This window comes from Lissotriton vulgaris, chromosome 7 (genome assembly GCF_964263255.1).
Source record: "Lissotriton vulgaris chromosome 7, aLisVul1.2, whole genome shotgun sequence".
Classification (NCBI taxonomy): Eukaryota; Metazoa; Chordata; class Amphibia; order Caudata; family Salamandridae; genus Lissotriton; species Lissotriton vulgaris.
The window spans coordinates 1,718,295,435-1,718,321,041 of NC_141695.1; the positions used below are offsets into that span (position 1 = coordinate 1,718,295,435).

At 45.9% G+C, this 25,607-nt stretch overlaps 1 protein-coding gene across 2 annotated transcripts in view; it reads right to left on the bottom strand.

Moving 5' to 3' along the window:
* The window catches only part of ING4 (inhibitor of growth family member 4), a 42,169-nt gene extending 33,697 nt beyond the window's left edge, over positions 1-8,472 (bottom strand). Inside the window, exon 1 of one of the 2 annotated variants that reach the window (XM_086932903.1) lies at positions 8,314-8,472. In XM_086932903.1, coding sequence (XP_086789029.1) covers positions 8,314-8,350 — 37 coding nt within the window. In that variant the 5' untranslated portion in view covers positions 8,351-8,472. The remainder of the gene's footprint in view (positions 1-8,313) is intronic. The other variant, XM_086932904.1, reaches the window with a different exon arrangement.
* Between the last annotated feature and the right edge of the window lie 17,135 nt (positions 8,473-25,607).

Consider the following 25,607-nt stretch of genomic DNA (forward strand, 5'->3'; position numbering starts at 1 on the left):
TATCGCCCTCACTCTACCTATCGCCCTCACTCTATCTATATTTTGCCCTCACTCTATCTATTGCCCTCACTTTATCTATCTATCTGTCTATCTATCGCCCTCACTCTATCTGTCTATCTATTGCACTCACTCTGTCTATCGATCGATCGCCCTCACTCTATCTATCGCCATCACTCTATCTATCTATCGATCGCCCTCACTCTCTATCTATCGCACTCACTCACTCTGTCTATCTATCGCCCTCACTCTATATATCGCCCTCCCTCTATCTATTGCCCTCCCTCTATCTATCGCACTCACTATCTATCTATCGCACTCACTATCTATCTATCGCACTCACTCTATCTATCGCATCGCCACAGCATCACTCAGCACCACCAAAATATCACTCAGCGCCACCACAGCATCAATCTGTGCAACCATTCAACAACAACAGGTTCAAATATGTTCTCTCAATATTTCAAGCTTTATTACAAATGTCACAAAAAGATGTTAATATTTCACTTCTGTTCTTGGATTTTCGTCACAATAAAATACACTGAACATAATCTTCACAAAAGTGATTTACAAAAGTTTAAGCTATTGCCATTATAAATTACAATAACTTTTATTTAAGTATTAATTATTAAAACAAATAAAAGCCATTGTTATTTGTAATATCAATACATCTAAGTCACATAAATACAACACATATTGCATTACAAATGCTATAGGAGTCACATTTGCGAAAGTTAAAACTATTGGCATTGTAAATGACAAAGGTATTAATTTAGCTATTTTCAAAACCAACACATAAATACAACAATTGTTATTTACCATACCAATAGCTCAAACTTTCCTAATGCGAGACCTATTGCATTGCAAATGCTTGTTAGAATCTGTTTGCAGATCCAAGGTAGCCAAAAAATGAACAAAACCATGGTCTAACCAACGTAAGACTCTAAGAGTATGCACCATTAGAACAGCATTGTGAGCTTACAAAAGTTACGCTAATGCAAAGCCGTTGATTATTGGGACATTCGGAGTCATATTCTTTAATAACAGGTGGAGATTATTAAAATATAAAACAAACAAAAGAGGTGCCAACCCGCACCACGGTCTCACTCCCCGGAAGACATCTATTAAAAGAGACCTTGCCCTCTGCAGTAATTCTGATCACGAAACACCGAAGGGCCTTGACTCTACTCAGTAAGGCTGAGTCCATTTAACGTGAAAACGTAACGATTGCCAATACTGAGCAATAAGCAAAAAAACTTTTTAATCTACCTGACCCTATGAATAAAACATATAGGTCCGCTTTTTTAAATTACACGATCAGTTGTTTAAATTTTACAACTTACTCAAACAACACTTTATCAAAAATTATTTTGTACATGTGTATCAAACAGTGAATACAAAATTAGAGGGAGAAGCTATATACAACTAAATACATTACATCAAAGACGACACCAACAACCACTCAATGCAACCTCTCATGCACACTTCATACACATTTGGCCAGAAATTAGTGACACACACTCACACCAACCAAACAACACACCAGAGCGGGGCAGCAAAACTTTTCAATGAACCCAGAGCTGGTGAGCAATGTTCTCAATCCCAACATCAAACGACACAATGAATCTTGCGTTATTTTTAGTAGAATGTAGAAATGATTCTAAATAATCGCTATTTCCTACATCTACCATCTAAGTCATTCCATCAACAAGACAAATTACATTGCGTGATTTGTTTGACAAGGGAAACTAGAAGGTCGACGCGTTTCAAACCACAACAATTTGTCAGGTTTTCATCAGGACCGTAACGTTCTAGAAAAGAAAGAAACAATAACCATTTGTGATTACAAGACCTATAACTGCAGCTTAGCAGAAGTATACACCCACTGGTGCAATCCGCTTACCTTAGTTCCTTTACAGAACCAGTCTATTGCTTGACAATCATGAAGATAAGATCATTATGTAATAACAGAAACAAGACAAAAACTGTGAACCTAATGTCTCAGTCAGGCTGGAGCCTCAAAGATTCGGAAAAAACAATCCAGTCAGCTTACCAGAGACTAAACTTCTCTGTGTGGTCCCTATGGTCGTGTTGCCAGTGCCAGGTTCACCTACACAGCAACGACCAACTGTTACAGCTTACAATCTGAGCATGTTAGGGTTGGCACCAATTATGGGTCACCACAAATGCGGAACTTGCTCCTGCTGCGATCAAACAGTAGAAGGAGTAGTTTTCTCGCATGAAGGTATTCACTGGAGACATGAAACGTTTACTAACTGTAAATCAAAGAACGTCGTGTACGGAATTCTGTGTCCATGTCCAAAATTGTATTTGGGGAAAACTAGCCAGGAAATCCGTCAACGGATCACCCAACATAAATCAAGATTGAGGAGAAATGTGCTGAATGCCCCTCTAGTATACCATTGGAAATCTAAAGAGCACGTTGAGACAGATCCGAAATGGACTGTGATTTCCAAAATAGAGACAGATATTCGAGGAGGCGATATTAAGGCTAAATTATGCCGACGTGAGGCGTTATTAATCATGAAATTTAATACAGCTACACATGGACTCAATGAGGTATCAGAAATTTTTAGATCATGAAATGCCCATGTATGTGCCCATTCACAGCAGTCTCAGTCAAGACGTGGCCATCCACAGCCTAAGAACTTAAGAAGCTTTAGTGTATTGCCACGCGTCCCAGGGGGTACAACCTATATCCTACGTTAACTTTATTGCTGTGTTAAACAAATATAACAAAAGATACTACCCTCGTGTTTCCTCAAAACTAGGGTCCCCCCCATTTATATATTTGGATAATTAGTTGGCATTTTAGGCCACCAAAGCCACTAATGTCCTACTCAAGCAATTTTTAAAAGGGGGAAGTGGCCAACTGAAGAAAAAGTCTTCCATATTTCTAAATTTTTCCGGAAGTAGAATTATGACACATTTGCAGTCCTCATTAGCAATAAAGCTTTCAGCCCCGTTGGTCTCCATGATAATACGGCACTCCTTTGTTGTGTCTTGCATAATGAGCGAGGATTCGCTAAACAAGAAGACAAGAACTATAATTCCCGTCAAACCTCATAATTCATTACGAAGGAATTGTTCCACACTTAGACGCAAGCTTCTTCATCATGTGACCAGTATGTTAAGGCCCAGTTCAACCTTTCACGTCATGTTCAAAATAGCAATAAAGTTTCTGGTTCCCCGGACGGTCACCATGCCAACGCAGCATAACAGCACTTGACCGACGACAAAGTGCAGGGATTGGCTCCCGTAACCAGTAGTGTTTTACTACATTTCCCGACCATCCGAGCGCCCCAGAATTCAACTGCGGGTACGCTCGCCATAAGCCAAACTTGTCGTATGCGGTTGCGGCGTTACAGAGGGAGAGACATTGTATAAGGTAATTGGCGTGCAGTATAGCCTTACTCCGCTTGCTCGTTGTTTGAATAATTGCCCAGAAGGTAAAATGGACGTCTGTCCTTTTCGTTTTCCACAGAATCTCTGGCAAACTTGTTGGATTAATTGTAGCACTTTCGTATATTGCCGACGTACAATTCAGATGAGCTATGCCTCTGAAGTTGTCCAGCAAGCTATTGAATGTTCCACCCGGTGTTCATACAATTGCCCAAGAGGGAAAACGGATCTCTTTCACTCTTCCCTCAGAGTTTCTGGAAAACGTGTTGGTTTCATTCCAGTATGTTCGGAGATCGCCGACGTACAATTCAGGTGAGCCACGTCTCTGAATGTGTCACCGGTAAGCCCTTGAATGTTTTATCAGCATACCATGTTTTGCAGATTGTAAGCTGTAACAGTTTGTCGTTTCTGTGTAGGTGAACCTGGCACTGGCAACACGACCATAGGGACCACAGAGAAGTTTAGTCTCTGGTAAGCTGACTGGATTACGTGTTTTCCGAATCTTTGAGGCTCCAGCCTGACTGAGCATTAGGTTCACAGTTTTTATCTTGTCTTGTTTCTGTTATTACAGAATGGTCTTATATTCATGATTGTGAAGCAATAGATTGGTTCTGTAAAGGAACTAAGGTACGCGAATTGCACCAGTGGGTGTATGCTTCTGCTAAGCTGCAGTTATCGGTCTTGTAATCACAAATGGTTATTGTTTCTTTCTTTTCTAGAATGTTACGGTCCTGATGAGAATCTGACAAATTGTTGTGGTTTGAAACGCGTCGACCTTCTAGTTCCCCCTGTCAAACAAATCATGCAATGTAATTTGTCTTGTTGATGGAATGACTTAGATGGTAGATGTAGGAAATAGCGATTATTTAGAATCATTTCTACATTCTACTAGAAATAACGCAAGATTCATTGTGTTGTTTGATGTTGGGATTGAGAACATTGCTCACCAGCTCTGGGTTCAAAGAAAAGTTTTGCTGCCCCGCTCTGGTGTGTTGTTTGGATGGTGTGAGTGTGTGTCACTAATGTCTGGCCAAATTTGTATGAAGTGTGCATGAGAGGTTGCATTGAGTGGTTGTTGGTGTCATCTTTGATGTAATGTATTTAGTTGTATATAGCTTCTCCCTCTAATTTTGTATTCACTGTTTGATACATATGTACAAAATCATTTTTGATAAAGTGAGGTTTTTGTAAGTTGTAAAAATGAAACAACTGATGGTGTAATTAAAAAAGTGGGCCTATATGTTTTATTCATAGGCTCAGGTAGATTAAAAAGTTTTGGGGATTATTGCTCAGTATTGGCAATAGTTACGTTTTCACGTAATTCTGATCACAGCCTTCATGCCTGAATGCAAGTAAGCAAGGAAATGCACCAATGTTTCATCCAACCCATGTATCAAAAGAATGGACCAAAGCTTTGAGTGGTTTACACAATCGTTCGCTGAGGTCAGGTCCATAAAAGCTATAGGTGACTGTTGTGCAACTGCATGTACCCAATGATCAATGACAAGTTTAAGCATTGTTTAATGGTTCCAACTTGGCTCCTAAAACCATATTGACATGGATATAAACAGACTTCACCTCTGCCCTCTCACACATTTGACTTTGTAGAACCCTCCCAGGGATCTTAACTGCAGTGTTGATAACAGAGATTGGTCTATAACAATTAGGCTGTGTGCGACCTCCCATTTTAAAAATCAACACAATAATGGAAGTTGACCACGTACTAGGGAATGGAGAGTGGGTCACACCATTAAAAACATTCATCAGCAGAGGTTCACAAAACTGGGGTAGGTTTAAAAACATTAATTGGGAAGCCATCTGGTCCGGGTGCTTTTCCATCAAAACGTTGACTGATGGCTTCTTCCACCTCCTTTAAGGAGACCAAAAACTCCCCAGGGGTACACTTCAGATAAGGAGTGATCGGATCACCAACAGCAGCGTAAATTTGGAAGAGCATGCCTCCCAAGTGGTACTGGCAATGTGGCACGTTATAGGAGTTGCAATATGGATCACTCTCCTCGTTGCTAACACCTCCCTCCAGAATGATTTACTGTTCTTCGTGGCTGCGAAGAAAGCAAGTGAGTCCCACCGATTTTGCAGTTATTACTGCTTCGTTCTAGCGATAGCTTCTTTGTTCTCCTTGTGGCATATTGCAACTACCACAGGTTCCCTGGGACTAGCTGTAAGTGCCCTTTTTCATTTACAATTGGCATCACAACAATCATGGTTAAACCACTTTGGATTATAGGGGAGGGGGTTCCCTTTCTAGATTCTTCCCTTATGTGTCCCTTCTTTTACCATCCCAAACCTCATTTTACTACTACGATATTCCTAATCCACCACTAATCCTTTCTGGGTTCTCGGGTCGCGTACTACTCGCCTCAAAGCGCCTCATCAGGAGTAGAAAGCGCTATATAGATACAATTACAATAATATCTATTGACCCACCCCTCAAATTTGCAGTTAAAAGCCTTATGATAACCATGCAGATGTTATGTTATGTTAGGTGAGACTTCTTAAGCGCACTAACACCAGAGGTTTCTTGGCGCTAACTGACAGAACAAAAAACAGAATCCCAAGGCAGAACTAACCGGTGCTGGAAAACAGAAAAGTTTTTAAAAGCTTCCTGAATTGAAGTAAGGAACCATTAGATTTAATGACCATTGGAAGAGAATTCCAGAATTCAGGTGCGAGGTGGGCAAAGCGGCGGCCCCCAACCTTGCTGGTTTTGACTTTGGGAGTGACAAGTAGGTGATGATGAGCTGACCGAAGGTTACGTGCAGGTTGGTACGGAGTGATCAGTGAGTTAAGAAAGGCAGGACTGGTGCAGTGGAGGGATTTAAACGTAAGACAGCCCAACTTAAAGGCCGCCCTCCGTTCTACTGGCAGCCAATGGAGCTTATGAAGCAAGGGCTTCGCAGACTGCCATTTTGGGACTTTGAAAATAAGACGAGCTGCCTGGTTCTGCACAACCTGGAGGCGGCCCACAAGAGAACATGGGAGTCCGTGATAAAGGGAATTAGAAAAGTCCAAGCGGGAAAGAACCAGGGACATGACAACCTGGGCCAATGCCGCATGTGGTAGTAGGTGCCTGATCTTCCGGATCTTTCGGAGCTGGAACATACATGAAGAGATCGTGGCACCTACTTGGGATTTAAGCGAGAGCTCGGCATCGATTGTCACTCTGAGACTCTTCACCGTCTTGGCCGGAGCAGGAGGGGGGCCAAGCTCAATGGGCCAGAACTGCGGACCCCAGTAAGCAGCACTGGAACCAGGGAGAAGGAGCTCAGTCTTCCCAGGATTAAGTTTTAGTTGGTTGTGATTCATCCACTGCTGAATGCGGGTCATAATAGAGTGAAAATTATTGACAGCATGTGGAGATGTCATGTAGCTTGCAACGACCCAATCAGACCCTACTTGCTTCTGCTCAGCTTACCCTCTACTACTGGGCTCACTTTCCTGCCAAACTGGTAGCACAACACGGAGTTTCTCGACCACCAACGCCAGTTTCACATGAGCTCATTGCTTGGGGTGGCGAGGTATCTCCTGTTTTTTTTATTTAAAGGAGGGGTCCCCTGCAACGAAATGGCTTGCCAAATGAAGAGATAATAAAGTTTCAAAATAAATCTAAGGCAAGTGACTATACAGTCAAATTGGGATCACATTAGAACGCAACACAACTTATTGTTCTTATTATACCAAAACTAGAAATATGTTTAATCAATAAACGACGATGTTCGAAACTCATAGCCCTCCAGACTTGTCTTTTGGTTACAATATGCATATTAATTGACATCATTAATAATCTTTTATTGTGTCCAATTTTGTATCATCAAATATCAAAATATAACTTTTGTATTTTCATATTATATTGTTTTTGAGAATGATGGAGCGTATGTATGTACGTCTGAGTATGTCTGATGAATGTTTATTTTAGTTCTTGTAGTTTGAATATAATTCTATATCGTCGTTGGTTGATTAAACGTAGTTTTGGTATAATAAGAACAATCAGTTGTGTTGTGTTCTTCTGTGCCCCAAATTTGACTGTATATTCACTTGCCTTATATTTATTTTGAGCGGTACCTCAACTGACCATTTAGAAACTATCTCAGTTCTTGCCTGAATCCCGCCTGTCATAGGGTGAGCAGGTGTCCCGTATTCAGAGACGGACGGCAGAACACAGAGAGCCAAGCGTTCATGAGTTTCAGTGCATGATTTGTTAGCAGTCCTTGTAAGAAAGCGATTCAATTAACATGTATTACTATGTATAAAAGTTGCATCCTCAGTTAACGGAATGTCCCACTTTTTGGTATTGGAAATCTGCTCACCCTCCAGTACTTAGCCACCATTCTGTATCGTACAGATAAGAAGAATGCAGTCACAACAAATAGGTATATGCTCGATGGCTTTTGGGTAAGGACTCGAACCTGTGACCCTGACAGCATCGTTGATAGTGGACGCTTGTTCTGCCCTTCTTCTGTGCCTAGCGATACCACAGGAGCCAAGTCATATATTTGAGACATAAGCTTTCACTGGCTTACTGCATTGCAGGAGTTGTAATCTTGGCTCGCTTGAAATTAATTGGACTACAATAGTTTGTAAACGAACGAATTGAATAAAGCTCTAATGACATAGGGAAAGTGCAAGGCACCTTTAACTGGACATACGCTCTCATCGCATTACTCCTTTTCACTGCCCGCTCCATCCACGCACATCACAATATTTACCACCAAATGCTCGCATTTTACTCCCCCCGCCCACTTCTGCCTCAAATGGCACCTCCCCTTCCAATCTACACCGTCCCGCCTCTCTCATGCACCCTTTCTCGTCACTGTCCCCCCCATTCCCCCTCGCTGAAATCGGTACTCCTTGTAAATTGTCTCATCCTCTTACTGTCCAGATAATGCTCCAGATACATCCCAGCCGCCATCTTGATAGAAAACAAACAGCCCTTTCCGGCTCCCGCCCCTCTTCCGTTCGCTATCTTCTCCGCAGGTGACGTTACTTCCGCACCTCAGAGCGCGAGCTTGACGCCATCTTTTTTTCGGGCAAGATTTTCCCTTCGTTCCTGCACATGAATATTGAATGCTTTCAGGAGGGGTGTGTCCAGTGAGTGTCATTTTGGAGCTGTTTCCTCGCTGTGTAGGGACTAATCAAGGGAAACCTGTACACCCGTTTTCCTATTTTTTGTTTATTTAAGTATTGATCTAGATTACTGTTCATGTTCGATTAAATACGAATGCTGGTTTAAATACATGCTTAATTAACGGCGGAAAAAAACATAGGCATTGGCGGCTCTTATTATCGGCCTCTTTGGGACTTTCAGAATGAATACCTTCATTCTCAGACCCTCTAGGAAGTTCGTTCATTATTGTACATTTTTAATATTTTCCTTGTACATTCCTCACCCTTGCTTGTTGTGTGTGATTTTGTGTTCTTGCCTTCCATGGTTTTACCCTACCTTCTAGTCTCCCGTTTATTTTTGAACGTTCTATCTTGCAACATTTCTCTCATGTAACGTAACTGGTTCTATTGTACAGCGCTCGGACACCTTCGGGTAAAGTCCGCGCTATATAAAAATGCATTAAATAAATAAATTAAATAAATAAATATATATTGGTGCACTTTATCTCTCACAATTTCATTATCGGAAGCAAACTAAGGTGAGGGAGGCCCCTTTGTTGCGGGTAAAGGCAGCAATAATTCAAATAAGTACACAATTCAAATATTGTTGGATCAAAGACTGCACCGTTTTTGTATTATTGGTTACCTGATCGTTCACTGTATTATATTTTTACATGTTTGCTATGCTATTTTGCTACTCACTCACTACCGACTACTATATTTTACCCAATCGTTGGTTTAATCACCCTCCTGTTGCCCCTACCCCTTGTTTCTGTAAAGCGCTCTGATATCTGCAAAGATCTTGTTTGCGCTATATAAAACTTTGAATAAATAAATAAATAAGTACATAAATGCTGATTAAGCTTCCTTAAAAAATACTTTTAATCCAATAAAAGACCCAGGACAGCTTCCCTGCTTGGCATCAAAGATGGTGTGCCTAACCTTACAATCCGCTTCCCACATTCGCATGTTCCTTATTCTAAATTCCATTACATGAAAGATACTTAAAGAAAAAATAACACTGACGCACTACACCATCCCCCATTTCCCAAAACAAGCAACAAAATAAAAACGAAATAGAAAACTAAAACATCAATAAATTACATAATCTTTGAATCTTACAGGAGCAGATAAAACCCTTCTACTGTGGGTAGGCATAATACAATCGGCATCACTCACATTAGAAGGAACAACCACCTCAGCTCTTACATCCACACCAATTGGCACGTCTCCACAAGCTGCACTGTTGCAACAATTAGTACCCTCACCAACATTTTTGAACTGCAACCATCCTTCCTCATCATACACACCACTATCAATTGCAACATCAACGCCCTCACTGATAATCTTAGCTTGCTTCTCACTCACTTTAACAACAGCATTTTTATTCCACCATCCTTTATTTCAAGTAAGACTGCCATTTTGGAACCTTTAAGTACTTTGGTAGGATTAGACAACCTCGAAACACCCTTCGCTTTTTACCAGGTTTTATTTTACCAAAACCCAGTCACCAGGACTCAATCTCAACTCTCACATTAATGACTTTATAAAAATACCTCTTGTCAGCCGCTTGCTTGTCTACAGCATGTTCTCTCACTTCCTCTAAATGTACACTCTCATAGCTGCCAAGGTTTCCGATTGGTATGTGTGGCATTTTTATAATTTCAGTGTAATTATGAGTGACATTTCAACCCCCATGAGTGACACTTTCTCGCGAGCAAAATCAAGCAGTAAAGACGAGGGTAACATATATAAATATCAGAAATTACACACATTTGAGCAACAAGAAACTAAGAAAATCTTAAAACTACTGGAAATCACAGAAATAGAAGGGCACTAAACTAGTGCCCTTGATAACTGATCATAGTTTTTGGAATATGCAATGTATCATTGGTACAGTCAAGTGCTTTCAATAGGGATATTTAACCCTTCTCTGTTCGAAATCACTGTGTTAGCGTTAATTAAATTATTCCTTGTCTATAGTAAAGTCACAACACTAGCAGTGCCGCACCTAGGTGGGAAAAAATAATAGAGCTACCATGTCCTTGAGAAGTGTCTCTATGTGTGTTACCTTCACTGACTCAGCCGGCTGCATACACACACTCAGCTGCTGTACAGTAGCGAAGTGCGTCTGTCCCCAGTAACGACGCTGGTGAGGACTTCTGGGTGCAAAATTGGTCACTGGGATGCATATTTATATTTTGGTCATTAATGGGAACTTTTTCTCTGAATTATCGATGCTTCAAACCTGCTTGGTTTCTATTAAAAATTGCTCTCATTAGATTTGCAGATCCCTGCTAGGCGTGTATGAGAGGCGTGCCTGCCCAAAACACACCACCTGCTCAGCCTCTCCTGGACTCAGCAGTGTTCATGAGGAGTTCGAATGTTGTCAGGAGACAACTACAGTTACCAGGGGCTGGGGCTGAGGGAGGAAATGCATATCGGAAAGCACTGCAAATGTTAGCGCACTAGTACGCTACAATGATCTAGTCATATAGCTCAGTACTGTAACTGCAATTTATATATGTATTTACGGAGAAGTGTTTTTAAGATGCAATTGATCACTACAGTTAATACATTACCTGCTCTCCCAGGAATTTACTGATTATTCATCATGATCGTCACTGGGCAGCTGTGCTGGGCTGGTGGCGTTGGGTCCCGGTTGCATTAGATATTACATCTTTACCGCAGATGGCGGTATCATCAGCTTTTAGCCTGGCCTGCAGCCCTGCACTGCCTTAAGCAGTATTTTTACTCCTCTGTACTAGCGCTGGAAACGGGACAGCATTGCGGCGAGGTCAGAAGGAGCAGGAGCTCCACAGAACCTCAAGAAGCGCCGGCGGCAGGAAGACCATTAATTTCACCAGTGGGCACTGATGTCAGTTTAAGTTCGGCACCACATGTCGGCCCGGGTGCGTCTTACTTGGATACTTTTGTAGCAGTACTTGCAGAGCTTCAGCACATCTAGTCAGCCCCAGTAGACTCTGCCTGCTGGGAGCAGTGCGCACCATGCTGACAGGCGCTGCAGCTCAGTTCATGTGCATTATAGCAGCACTCCAGCTAGCAGCTGAGGAGGCGCTATAATGTGTGACAATGCATTTCAGTGCGGTGATGCGGATCATCACACTGAAATGCGTTAAACTAACACGTGTTGCATGATACTTGGCAGGACTGCACTCTTATAGCGTTGTTCTAATCTGTCATCTAGCCAAGAAGGTTTTAATAAAGCAAATGTTTTCCTGCCTCTCAACAAAAGAAAAGAAGAAACACCTTAGTGCTATGTGGGGCGGTATTATAACCCCACACCTTTTGCTTGAAATACTCAGCCACGTTCAACTTATTAGTGACAGCAATCTGCACTCATTCTTTAAGCCTACGGTATGCCCTCGCAACTAAACCATTGAAAGATGGACTATATAGAGAAACTCTAATGTGCTTATTATCCCATGATTTGAGAAAATTAGTAATCTCATCAGAAATTAAGTGAGTTCCATTGTTCAAAACCAATTCCTTAACAGAACCCTCAAAATAAAAAAATGTGACAAGAAATGTAATCGCATTGACAGAATCAGGAGATGAAACACAATAAAAATAAAGCCATTTTGAAAAATAATCAATTGCTATAATTATATATTTATTATTGTCACCCAACACCTTGTATGGACCTTGCAAAATGTAATCTAATTTTTTCCCATGCCCCTTTTTGCCACTCAACAGGACATAGAGGAGAAGTGGAACATTTCCAGTGCTTATCTGAACACACACACTCACGCCAATTATCTACATACTTTCTAACCTGTCCATCAATACCAGGCCATCAATAGCATTGTTTAATCTTTTTAACCATGGCAGACATACCTAAATGCCCCATGTGCACTATAGAGACAATTTTATCTCTTAATCCCACTGCAGGAACAAATACATATTGCCTAAAGACAATGTCATTAACAAGGGACAATTCAGAAGAGACTTGAGAAAATGCTTTTAATTCCAGTCCCAAACTCCTATCACAAGGCCATCCATTCACCGCATACTTCTTGACCATCTAAAACACATCATCATTGTCACACCATGTATTCCACTCTGCTTCTGAAATTAGGAACTTCGATGTAACATCAGAAATCGTTATAATACACTCATCGTCATCCTGATATATCAAAGGCAATCCCTCACTTTGGATAGGCAAATGAGATAAATAGTCTGCGCAGATGTTTTTTTCCACCAGGAATTTACATAATCTCAAAATTAAATTCCTGTAAACATGAAAGTAATCTGATCAAAGGAGAAGAAGCTTTGTTGGAACAACTGCTCCCCAGCATATAAATTATTGATTTAGTGACCAAATCAAATTTAGATCCCCATATATACATTTCGAAATTCGCAGCAGCCCAAGAACAAGCGAGGGCTTCTTGCTCAATAGTGCTGTATTTATGTTCTGTAGAAGTAAGTACGCTAGAAGTGAAAGCAATTGTTCTTATATCTTGGTCAACAAAGTGACTAAGATCAGCACCTAAGCCTCTAGCACTAGCATCCACAGTGATGATTCTGCCACATGGCCGATGGGGACATTGTCGACATCACTAAGTTAGCATGTGCCCTGCAGCCATGATGCAGCTTTTGCGCACGTTATTACATGGCTTTATTTTTGCAAAACTCTGTTTATGCCTTTCACATGAGAACTGTCTGCTGTGTTCGTTCTCTGCCTGTTCATGGAGTTTAGTCTGACCATTGTGAGCAAGGTCGATAAACAATGCCCCTTGTTATTCTGTTTTGGTCGGGCCCTGGTACCTAGACAAAACATACTAATGCAGCTGCTGCTGGAGAGTAACACTTCGATAATATGGGGATACATATTTAGGTGACACAAACTTGGAGAGGGACCTTTCCAGGGAGAAGAGCAACACGCACCTACAATGTAGAAATACCATCTATAGTCTAAGGTATGGGGTCTGCTGACATAGCCCAGAGATCTTCTATTATATAATAATACTTATTCTTACCAAGGAGAGGAGGGTTAGGCACTATAGTCCTTTCTCCATTGTCTTTATATGATGACATCTCCCTTTATGATGTGTGGCTGAGCTGCAATTCGAACTATATTCGTGTTATGCATTTTTCTGCTTGTTGTGGCACGTATACTGCATGTTAGAGCACAATAGTTAAAATAAACATTTTAAACTATATTCGTGTCTCGGTCAGATCTTATTGTGGACAGTTATGAGAGTATGAGCGGAAAGGTGTGTCTTGTTACCGCGATTCCTGATAGATCTGGGAGTGTTGTGTCCTGAGGTGTCTCTCGTTTGCGTCTCTGTGATTGTGTAGGAGAGCGAGTAAGACACTATAGCGAGTCGGTCCTGTGCTCGTGGGCACTAAGGTGGTAGGAAGGTACAGTCCCTATACACCGAGGTCACATAATCCTGCGCATAGTTCTGTGTATGTGCAGAATCCCTGCAACAACACACTTCTCACAATGCATGAAAGACTTAATGGCTGATGCATTAATAATTAACTATTTGATGTTATCAAAAGCCACCTGAGATTTATCTGACCATACATACGTCACATTTTTAAAAATACATTTCTTAAGGCCCCAGGCACAAACCTAACCTACCCTAGTGTTCACTCACACCTAAAATTGGTCGGAGAGTATCTTTATCCTCCGTAATAGGTGCATCCCTAATCGCTTTTAAAAGGCTCCCTTTAGGCTTAATGCCATCCATCGATAAATTATGACCTAGGTAATCAATACTCCTTTCCATAAATTTGCGCTTCTCACGATTCACTGTCATTACATACTTATAAAGCTACTTCATGAATATGTTCAATAATTTCAAATGGTGAAGAATATCCTCAGAATAAATAAGAATGTCATCCTGAAATGCTTGAATACCATCCACTGCCTCAAAAATATGATCCATCAACCTTTATAAAACGCTTACTGCGGAAGTAAGGCCAAAAGGAAGACGCCTATACATATAAGTGCTGAAGAGGGTAATTAAAGTAGTACGGTGTTGAGAACTCTCACTCAACAGAATTTGGTGATACACAGATCTGAGATCAACTGTAGAAAAAACCTTACTAGAACCCAATATGGCCAACATATCATGAATTTTCAGAAGGGGATGGCAATCCACCAAGATATTGATGTTCAACACCCTCAAATCTGCACACAAACGAATCTCAACATTTTGTTTGCGAACAATAACAGAAGCAGAAACCCAAACAGAAGAGTCAAAACTAGAAATAATACCTTGACTGCACAAATTGTCCAATACGTCCCCCAGTTCCTTAAGAACAGATAGAGGAAGAGGTCTTACCTTTAGTAATACAGGACAAGCATTAGGTTTTAATTTAATTGTGTGTTCAAAACCTTTAATAAAACCAATCCTATCACTTAAAACGTGAGAATTTTTTTCTAAAACATTGGCAAGGCTATTATCACTTGTAACAGTAACAGCAACAGCTGAGACAGGCATCTCACCTAAAGCAACATGTTAATAACAACTAGGCTTAAGAAAGATACCTAATTTCGGGGCGTGGCCAGCAACATGGCCGAGTGAGCCGCACTTTGCCGCAGCTCCGCCGAGCCGACTTTATCTGACTGCACTTACCCCATCCAGCAACCCTTCAATCCTTCCAAAAGGTAGTGGGTAACACACGGACCCCGGAGGCAGACCTGGTGACTCCTGGGGGCCGACCTGAGGACGAAACACATCAGGAAAGCTCCAGCGCGCCGATTCGAACTCGGATCCAAAATGGCGGCGCCCACCGCAGCCTAGATCGGAGCTGTGGGTTAGATCGACCGCGAGTCTGGAGGGAACAAGAGAACATGTTATCGCACTCCCCAGACTGACGTCAGAGGTGGGTGAGCCCCGGGGAGCCTGACCATATACCCGGGAGAGAGCACCTGGCGAAGGGGAGCAACCGGACCGAGGCGCATGCACTCCCCGTAGCAGGCATCAGAGGGAAAGGCCCGACAATCTACGGACACCCCCTGGGGAAAAAGACGGAGGGAGAATCTGCCTACGCTCCCCCCGCACCTACTGCAGGCACAACGGCTCGTCCGAGGGACACACAAGCTGAGGAGGAGACGCGGACTGGTTCCTGACCGTCTCCCCCGCCAAACATCAACGACCGGGGGGAGCTGGCCGAGGCTGAGCACAGAAGGACATAGGCCCAGGTGACGGCTCGGGCGCTGCCTGGGGCAAGGTGAGAGAGATCGGAGCTGGGTGCCACTAGTCTCCCTCATGTCCCCCCAGTCCCCCGAGCGAAACTGATGGTCCTGCCCTACACAAGTCGCCAGCGATAGTCCCAGAAGACCCAAAGCGCCGCAACTCTGCGCCGCGCCCTGGACGTGGCGAGCAACACTGCACCGTGGAGAGTGACCCCTAGCAGGGCGAAACCCTGGACTTTCGGGACAGCGGTGAAAGGCGGACAAGAAAGGCATTTACAGCGTCAGACGAAGCCCACAGAGAGGCGGCGCAGTGAAGGCCGGAACGCCGCAAGGAGCACAGACCTCGCCTTCCCCGGCTGCGAGACCGGTATGGGGAAGAAGGATGCGATCCCTAAGGCCCCGAAGCATGGACCCATAGATAAGTTTGCAGTGGCGCCTCCCACCAACGCTATGGAGGGAGCAGCAGCGAGCTCGGACATGGCCCTTCTGATGGGAGCGATACAGGCGTCCAGGGAAGATATTCAGGCTTCTCGAGCGGCCCTAGAGGTGAAAATAGGAGAGGTGGGAGTGGAGGTCAACCTACTACGGCAGGATTTCCGAAACCTCACGGAGAGAGTCATCACGGCGGAAACGAGGCGGAGCGAAGCAGAGGATGTCATACATGCCCTACGGAAAGACGTCAAAGAACTGACGGACTCCCATAAGCAACTGCTGTGGAAGGTTGATGATGCGGAAAACAGGGCACGACGCAACAACCTCCGTTTTGTGGGATTTAGGGAAGGAATCGAGGGATCCAATATGGCGGAGTTCTTGCGCACATGGCTGATCGAAACGCTGCCCCAAGCGACATTTTCCAACTGCTTCATCATTGAAAGGGCCCACAGGGCACTCATGGTGAAACGTTTGGCTGGGGGAAGGCCTAGACCGATCATAGCGAGGTTCCTCAACTTCGCTGACAGAGATACGATCTTGCGAGAAGCCAGGAAGCTGGGTGAGATACGAGTAGAAAACTCACAAATAATTATCTTCCCGGACTACAGCCAAGAGGTACAGAAGATGAGACGCTCCTTCGACACAGTAAAAGCTAAACTTAGGGATCTGAAGATACAATATATGCTCCTTTTCCCAGCTAAACTTAAAGTAATATATAAGGAAAAGATGCACTTCTTCACTCATCCGGATGACGCATGGCAATGGCTAGAAGAACACCCACCATCCCGGAGAGGTGAAGGGGGCGAGCTGAACGGGGCGATGGAGGGCCCCTCAACTGGCAACCTCTGGGAGATGGTGAAACCACAGCGCCGGCGCAGAGTACGGGGGATGAGGAAGACACAAACAACGCCGTACCCCTCACAGAATAGGTCCCCTAGGAGACACCGGGACCCTGCCTCCCCACATCGGGACAGCCAAGCAGGATCCAGATTTCGTGCCCTAGCCGCCAAGGAACGTCCTGAGGAAGAGGACGACACTGGTGGTGCTACAACAGGGAGCGACGATGAGGAAGATCAGTCACTTTATCCACTGGTGGCTGCCATCAACAAGCTGGAGAGGGACCCACCTACAGGCAGTGCCCTAGTGCAGGGCGAGGACAAGGACCTCAATACTTGAACATGAATGACGCTGGATGGACGAGATATCGGCTAGACCGGCGGGCAGCACGCAAGTGGCTCACACGCCTCCCCATTGTTATTTTTCATTAAGTACTATTTGGTTACTATTGTATCTTTCCTTTTCTGATCACGAACTACCTCATAGAACTGTGGGCATTGTGGGAAAGTATCCTTCCTAGTTCTTGTAGGCTGTCAAGTTGGGGTAGGTCAGAAGAGGGGAGGGACACCGGGGGGGGGGGGCGACAGACCTTTTCCTGCCAATAAGTCCTATCGCGGAGGGAGGTAAATGGTGGGACGGATGGGGGAGGAAGGTGGGGAGGGGGGAGCGGGGGAAAGTTGGGGTTGTTCAAAGTTTCTTAATGGCGGGGTCGTAGGTACCAGGGGGGGTGGGGGGATGAGGAGGGGGGGAACGATCATGTCATACTAGCTGCACACTCAAGTCCACCGGGAGACACCTCCTTGCAGGAGGCCGACTACACTAAGCCACACACACGCCAGATTCTCAGGTGACGATAGGAGAAACCACAGGGACCAAAGGGGATTTAGCGTCCTAACATGGAACGTAAACGGGCTTGGCAGTAAGATTAAGAGGGGGCTGGTGAATTCCCACATTAAACGGCTAAGCCCTGACATAACACTATTGCAGGAAACGCACCTCAAGGGGACAAATTGTGCATTCCTAGCTAGGGGACACTACAAGGTTCTAGCACATGCAGGATACACCACGGGCTCGAGAGGAGTGAAGAAGACTGCACCGTTCCACATAACTCAAACATGGACGGATACACAGGGGACGTACGCGGGGTGAAGGGGACTTGGAATAGACGTGAGTACACAATACTTTCAGTATACGCCCCCCCCCGAAACTGCAGGCTAACACGCTTAAGAAAGTAGTAGATATACTCCTTGACACAGCTGACACTATACAGATCCTTGGTGGGGATTTTAATGATGTGATGGACCCAGGGATGGACCGGATGGGACTGGCGTCCAGAGACCAGGCCCGGACCCCCCTGTCCCGAATGATTACAAACATGGGACTCACAGATGTGTGGAGGTGGTTACACTCAGACCAGAGGACCTACTCCTTCTTCTCGGGCTCGCATAAAGTGTTCTCGAGGCTGGATTACATCTTTATGTCTAGGCAACACCTGGCAATAGACGACACTGCGGAATATAAGGTAAGAGGGATCTCTGATTACTCCCCACTTCTAGCAAGAGTGGGATTGGAGAGAGATAGGAGTGGAGGGTCCTGGAGATTGACGGCATGGGATTTACAAAATGTGAGTGTATTGAAGGGTCTGAGAGCAGACGTGAAGGTTTATGTGGCCGACAATGAAGGGACGGTCCACTCCAAAGTAACATTCTGGGAGGCTCTAAAAACGGTAATGTGAGACAGGGCACAGTCTAGATTAGCGGCTGAACGGAGGAAGCTCCATGCTGACACAGTGGCACTGGAGACGAGCATTCTGGATTTGGAGAGGGAATACCAGGTCTCGAAAGAGACGGGGACTCTCAGGCGACTGACAGACACGCAGAGACAGTACCGAGAGATGGTCACAGGAGAGGCCAAAACCCAGGCACTAGCCACGTTGCATCGGCTATATGATGTGGGGAATAAGTCGGGCAAACTACTGGCGTGGCTCAGTAAAAAAGAGCGCGCAGCGAGATGGGTGAAGCAAATCAGAGACACTAAGGGAGCACTGATAAGATCAGATGCTATTATTGCCGAGACATTTGCAGACCATTATGAAAGCTTCTACCGAGCTAGAGATTTAGGGACTTGTGAGGAGGCGCTACAGTACATGGAAACAGTTGAATTACCAACCCTATCCTCTGAGGCCCATCAAGGCCTAGAGGCCGACATTGCTCTTGACGATATCACCGAGGCCCTAGCTAGGCTCAGACCGGGTAAAACCCCGGGTCCCAACGGGTTCCCGGCCGAGTTTTTTAAACGTACGGCGGACCTCCTGACACGCCATCTAAAGGGACTATTCGACGGGCGTTGGAGGAGGGGAGACTCCCCCCAGATCTGAGTCTGGCAATAATAGTCCTGATACATAAGGAAGGGAAGCCACACGACGATTGTGCGTCGTACCGCCCTATCTCCCTCTTGAATATAGAGGCAAAACATCTGGCAACTATTCTAGCATTGCGCCTTCGCCTGGTAGTATCGGAACTAGTACATCTCGATCAAACAGGGTTCCTCCCGAATAGGGCCACTAGGTTAAATCTCCGACGTACCCACAATTGGTTGCAAGAAGTGAGAGACAGGGAGGATCCACACTGGTTCCTCTCCCTTGACGCTGAGAAAGCTTTCAACGCGGTACATTGGCCATTTCTTGAGGGTGTCCTGCAAAAGTTCGGTTTTGGCCCCAAATTCCGGAAATGGGTTCAGCTGCTCTGTACAGAACCTAGAGCTAAGGTGAGAGTGAACGGGGCTGTATCGAGGGAATTCCCAGTCCAAAGGGGGACCAGATAGGGCTGCCCGTTGTCCCCCCTCCTGTTCGCACTCACGATAGATGTGCTGGCAGCTATAGTGCGCCAGAATGTAGCCAGTAGGGGATTTAGACGGAGTGAGTTCGACTCCGCAGACGAAAAAATATCACTCTATGCGGATGACATCCTCTTATACATTACACGACCGGAATCCACAATTCCGGAAATGTTTCTGGAACTGGAACGATATGGCAGGCATGTGGGGTACCAGGTAAACTGGCACAAGTCGGTCCTCTATGATCCCAAGGGACAGGGAAGCTTGCCGGACCTTCCTGGAAGGTTGTTGACGACAGTGGAGGGTTTTAAATACCCTGGATCGCACACAGTCCTACCAACGGAACGTAGAACGAATAATATTGAATTTTATAGAGGACGCGACCCGCTGGAGGTAGCTCCCCCTCACCATACTGGGCCGGGCGGCTATGTTTAAGATGATCACACTCCCCAAATTTTTATATGCCCTACAGAATGAGTACTACCCTCTCCTGACGAAAGTCTTTGGGAGAATTCATGCGGAACTTAGGTCCTTCCTGTGGCTGGGTAAACAATCCAGAGTGGCACTGCGCACGTTCCAACGCCATCAATACAGCGGAGGGATCTCGCTCCCAAATTTGGAGGCCTACTACTGGGCGGAACATATAGCCCCGATCAATGACTGGATGCATGCACCGGCAGACCACCCCATCTATGTTATTAAGAGACATAAACTCTCAGTTAGTCCGTTGTTGTACTATCTGTATGGGGGTGCTCGACGAGGACAGCTTCTCCCCGCGACGAGTAATACCCTACAACTGTGGAAAAAGGCGATGAGTCGCACGGGCTGGGGAAACAAACCCACCCGACAGACGCCGATTTGGCACTGTGTGTAGCTCGCGGAATTGAATAAGCTAAAAGGCTTCTGGAGGTGGGACGATATTGGGATCTCCACCTTGGGCGACATAGTGGCAGGGGGAGACCTGAAATCATTTGCAGCACTGAGGTCCGAATTCGGACTGCACCGCACGCAGTTCTTCAAATATGCCCAGTTACGACATGCCTGGCGAGCGGAAAAAATACCACTAGACGGACTCCCGGATAACGCACCTCTAGAGGGTAGGTTGTTACAGGAACAGGTACAGGAAAAAGGGGTATCTCTCACATATAGAACATTGACAAACAATATGCTAGGAGACCTGGAGAAACTCAGGAGAACATGGGAGAGTGCGGTGTGGGACATGGAGGAAATTGATTGGGAAATGGTCCTAATGCATCCCAGGGATGTGGCCATTAAGTCTAGACTGCGACTCATCCAGTTTAATGTGCTGCACAGAACATACCACGACAGAGTGAGGCTTCATAAAATGGGACGGACGGAAGACACTAGGTGCCTTAGATGCAGGGACACGGGAGGAGACTTCTACCACATCATATGGACATGCCCTACAATCCAAGCATATTGGGGAACTATATTCACGGAGTTAAGTGAGGTGTTGGAGACCCCTATCGACCCAGAGCCCAAATTGGCCCTTCTAGGAGTGACAAATGACGTAGATCTGGCACGTCCTCTGCTGACCTTTTTGGTCCTGGCGCTGGTAGTGCCCAAAAGGGAAATAGCTAAACATTGGGGTGCGCCAGAATCACCAGAATGGGGGGAATGGAGGAGAAGAATGGACCTTTACATGGCCGCTGAAAGGGTCACTTACAGGGCGAGGGGATGCCCGAAGGAGTTCCGTAAGGTCTGGGGCAAATGGAGAACATACCACGGGCTGGATGCTGGGCTATGAAGGCTATATACTTAGAGGGGAATCAGGAATGTGTCTAAGCCAACTAGGGAGACATCACAAGCCGAATATGAGAGACTACTGTACTATTGCACTTTGGACTCTGGTTTACATTGCCTTGGAACTAGCTACAGATGTTTGGGGGGGGGGGGAGTGGAGAATGGGAGATCGGGAAATGTGTGCTGGAGATGACATGATTGAATTGTTGAGTTACACAAAAATGCAAATAAAAATGTTTTTTTTAAAAAAAGAATGATACCTAATTTCGCCTGGTCTTGCCACCCTAAGATAACACGCCCATTCTCAGCCACATAAACCTTTCTAAAAATGTTTCTTCCTTTGAATTTGAGGCTGCTATTAAAATATTGCTTCACTATAATATCATAGTCTCCAAAAGCTTTGGGATTGACGTCTCAGCGAATCAATAATTTAGTAGATCACAATTTACAATTGGTTTTCTCAGCTAGAACGGTAATAGGTGACCCTGGGCCCGATGTAGGTAAAAGGGATTTACCGAATTCAAAATACCGAGGCGGGCCGAATCAGTATTCTGAAATCGGAAAACGAGATGTAGCAAACAAACAGCGAAATAATACCGAATCGGTCGGCATCGGTAATGTGAATCGCTACGTACCGATTCGGCACGGACCGAATCGGAAAGTACCGAATCGGCTACCACCGAATCGGAAATAGCCGAATCGGCTACCACCGATTCGGAAATAGCCGAGTCGGTAAAATCCGATTCGGCAATTACCGAATCGGAGGTATGAAAACACACCCATGGGCAAAAAGCCCATAGGAATGCATTGAAGAAACCGAATCGGTAAAATCCGAATCGGATTTTACCGAATCGTTAACATCCGATTCGGTAAAATCAGATTTGGTAAAAGCCGATTCGGTAAAAGCCGATTCAGCCAATGAGGTGGATCCCCCCTCCCCCACCCAAACAGGGAGTGGCAACCCTGGCAGGTGCAGCTAATTAAGAACTTTCTGGAGAGCCAGCCTGAGCTGAACACTCACAGTTAGCAGCAGTGGGAGTAGGAGGTAGAGAACTGTTGAGAGCAAGATGGCAAACCAGAGTGAGAGCCAGAAGTCCAGCCAGAAGAGGAAGCCAAAGTTCAGCAGCATCGAGCTGCAGGTGTTGGTTGAGGAGGTGGTGAGGGTGCACAGGCACAGCTATTCGGGAAGCTGTCCCTCAATGTGCCAGACAGCACCAAGAGGAGGCTCTGGAGTGAAATCGCCCAAAAGGTCAATGCTGTAGGTGTCACCCCCAGGTCCCTTGATGAGCTGAAGAAGCGCTTCTATGATATCCGCAGCCTGACCAAAACGTAAGATGGCTGAGATCCAGAGGCAAGCTGGAGTCACAGGTGGAGGCAGGAACCCGGCGCCACCCCTCACAGAGCTGGAGGAACTGGTCTCCAGCACCATTGAGAGGGAGAGCGTGACCGGAATTGGGACCCTGGACAGCTCAGCCAGAGCTACAGCTACAGGTAAGAAGCATGCGCATCATGACACACCCTACCAGACACCTCCCCATTAGACACAATGCACAGCCAAACCCCAGCCCAGTACTGTAACCAACATACAAGAGACAAGCATCATGGTATATGTAGTCAGCAGAAGTTAGCAAAATATGGCAGTGCAGAATCACAAGATAGGAAACAGTGGAACACATTCTAAGGACATGTGGAATGCTTTAATTGTACTGACTGTAATACATCGGCACTCAATTTACAAATGCTTCTTTGTACCTAGGGGCACCATCAGGCGGAGAACCACAGACAACAGAGGCAGCAGCACCAACTACCAGTGCAGTCACAGGGCCGAGCACGAGTCAGGCTGCCGAGGAGGAGGAGGACCACACCATTGGGCTGGGTATTGAGGGAGACCTGGCAATTGACTATGATTTACTTCACTCCCCACAAATGCCGAGCACACCCCCCTTGCTGTTCTCCCCAGAGAATTCCCCGACAAGGGACCTCCATCCACCTACACCAGCTCCTGCCACGATTATGGCTGTGGCTCCAGTAAACCCTTTCCTGGGAGCAGGGGCTCAGGCCCCGGTCAGCACCACACCCCCACCAGTGGCACCCCAGCCCACTCAGCAGGCCGGCAGCAGCAGTACCCGGCGCCGTGCCATTCCCAGCACTGCAGCGCCAGCACCGGAGGGCAGTGTCTTCCTGGGCCTTGAAGGGAATATGGTGAAAATCCAAAGGCAGCAGGCGAAGTCCATCATGGCCTGCCAACGCCAGCTCCTGCAGCACAACCTGCAGATGGGGGAGATGGTGAAAGGTTTCAAGGCCTTTGTAGATACCAACAAGGAGGTAGCAGCAGGTCTAGGCAGGCTAACCACTGCCATTACCCAGTTATGCGGCCGACTAGAGGAGCATGAGCTCTCGCGCAGGCGGGATGCCCGCGTGCAAAACCGCTCCATAAGCCGCCTTGCTGCTGCAACGGCGCAACTCTGTCAGCGCGGTGCCAACATGGAGTCAAGTCTCACCCAAAATACCGCCGAGATAACAAGGGGAATGGCCCGCATCACTACAGCAATGGAGGCCATGATTATCTCAAACACTGCCGCAAATCCTGCCCTGGACCTGGGGGATGCTGGGGACAGCAGCAGCCGCAGCAGCCCGGCCAGCGCTGCGTCAGAGCCACGCAGGAGCACCAGGCGCTCCGCAGAAGCCGCAGGACATTCTGAAGGGGGTGAGGGACACCCCAGTGGGGCTGCCAAGCGCTCAAAGAAGTAGGCTTGCAAGGGCGGGTGAGGCAACCTGGACCTTAGACTTTTGTTTTCTTAGCTATTACACTTTTTTTTGTTGCACATCAGTGCAGTAACTGTGTTGCAACAGTATTAAAATTTGCTTTTCACCACAGCCATTTACCTGTCTGTGCATCTGTACTCACTCAGAAATAGTTTTCTGTAATCTCCTCACGTCTGTATCTGCCATCACTTGGCGTAGACACCCCAGCTGGCTGTGTCAGTGGCACAGCTTCGTCGTCGTCATAGTCCTCGTAGTCAGACAACTCCACCTCAGTGCCCTTCTTCACCGCAAGGTTGTGTAACATTGCACATACAGCTATGATCTTGCAGCAGGTGATGGGGGTATACTGCCTTGCACCTCCACTCTTGTGCAGGCATCTGAATCTACTTTTCCAGATGCCAAAGGTCCGTTCGACGACATTCCTTGTGCTTTTGTGGGCCCGGTTGTACCTCCTTTGGCTGGGTGTGGAGGGGTTGAGGTAGGGGGTGAGTATGAATGAGCGGAGGGCATATGCACTGTCGCCTGGAAGGGAAAGGGGTAACATTACACACATGCATACATGTATTACACCTAGCTACTTTGTGTTATGGGGGTCTGATGATGTGTCTCACCTAGGAGGTATCCTTCACCAAATTCGCCAGCCATCAGCCGTGCATAGATGCCGCTCTGTTGGAAAATATAGGAGTCGTGGGTACTCCCTGGGAATTTTGCTACCAGGTCTGTGATGGTGCACTTCGCATTGCAGATCACCTGCACGTTGATGGTGTGCGTAGACTTCCGATTGCGGTATATGTATTCTGTGTCCGCTGGTGGGCAAATCGGAATGTGCGTGCCATCTATGCAGCCAATGATTTGGGGAAATTGTGCCATCTGATAGAAGTCAGCTTTAGTTTGTAGCAGTTCTGCGTGGGTTGCAGGGAAAGAGATGTATTGGTCCATCCTGTGTATCATGGCGTCAAGGAATGTGTGGAAGAACCTTGACAGGCTGCTCTGGGTCACCCCTCCTACCGCTGCAACTCCACTTTGATAGCTGCCAGACGCAAGCAGGTGTAGGCTGCATAGCACCTGGACGTGTGCTGGGATGGCGTGTGCCCAACAATGGTTTGAGGTCCCTGATGAGCTCAAGAATGGTGTCAGAGTCTAGCCTGTATCTCTGTAGGATCTCTGCCTCTGTGAGCATGAACAGGGTTATCCTCTGTCTGTAGACCTGTTCATTTCTTTGCCATTCCCTCTGTCCTTCCTGCTGTAGCCGTAG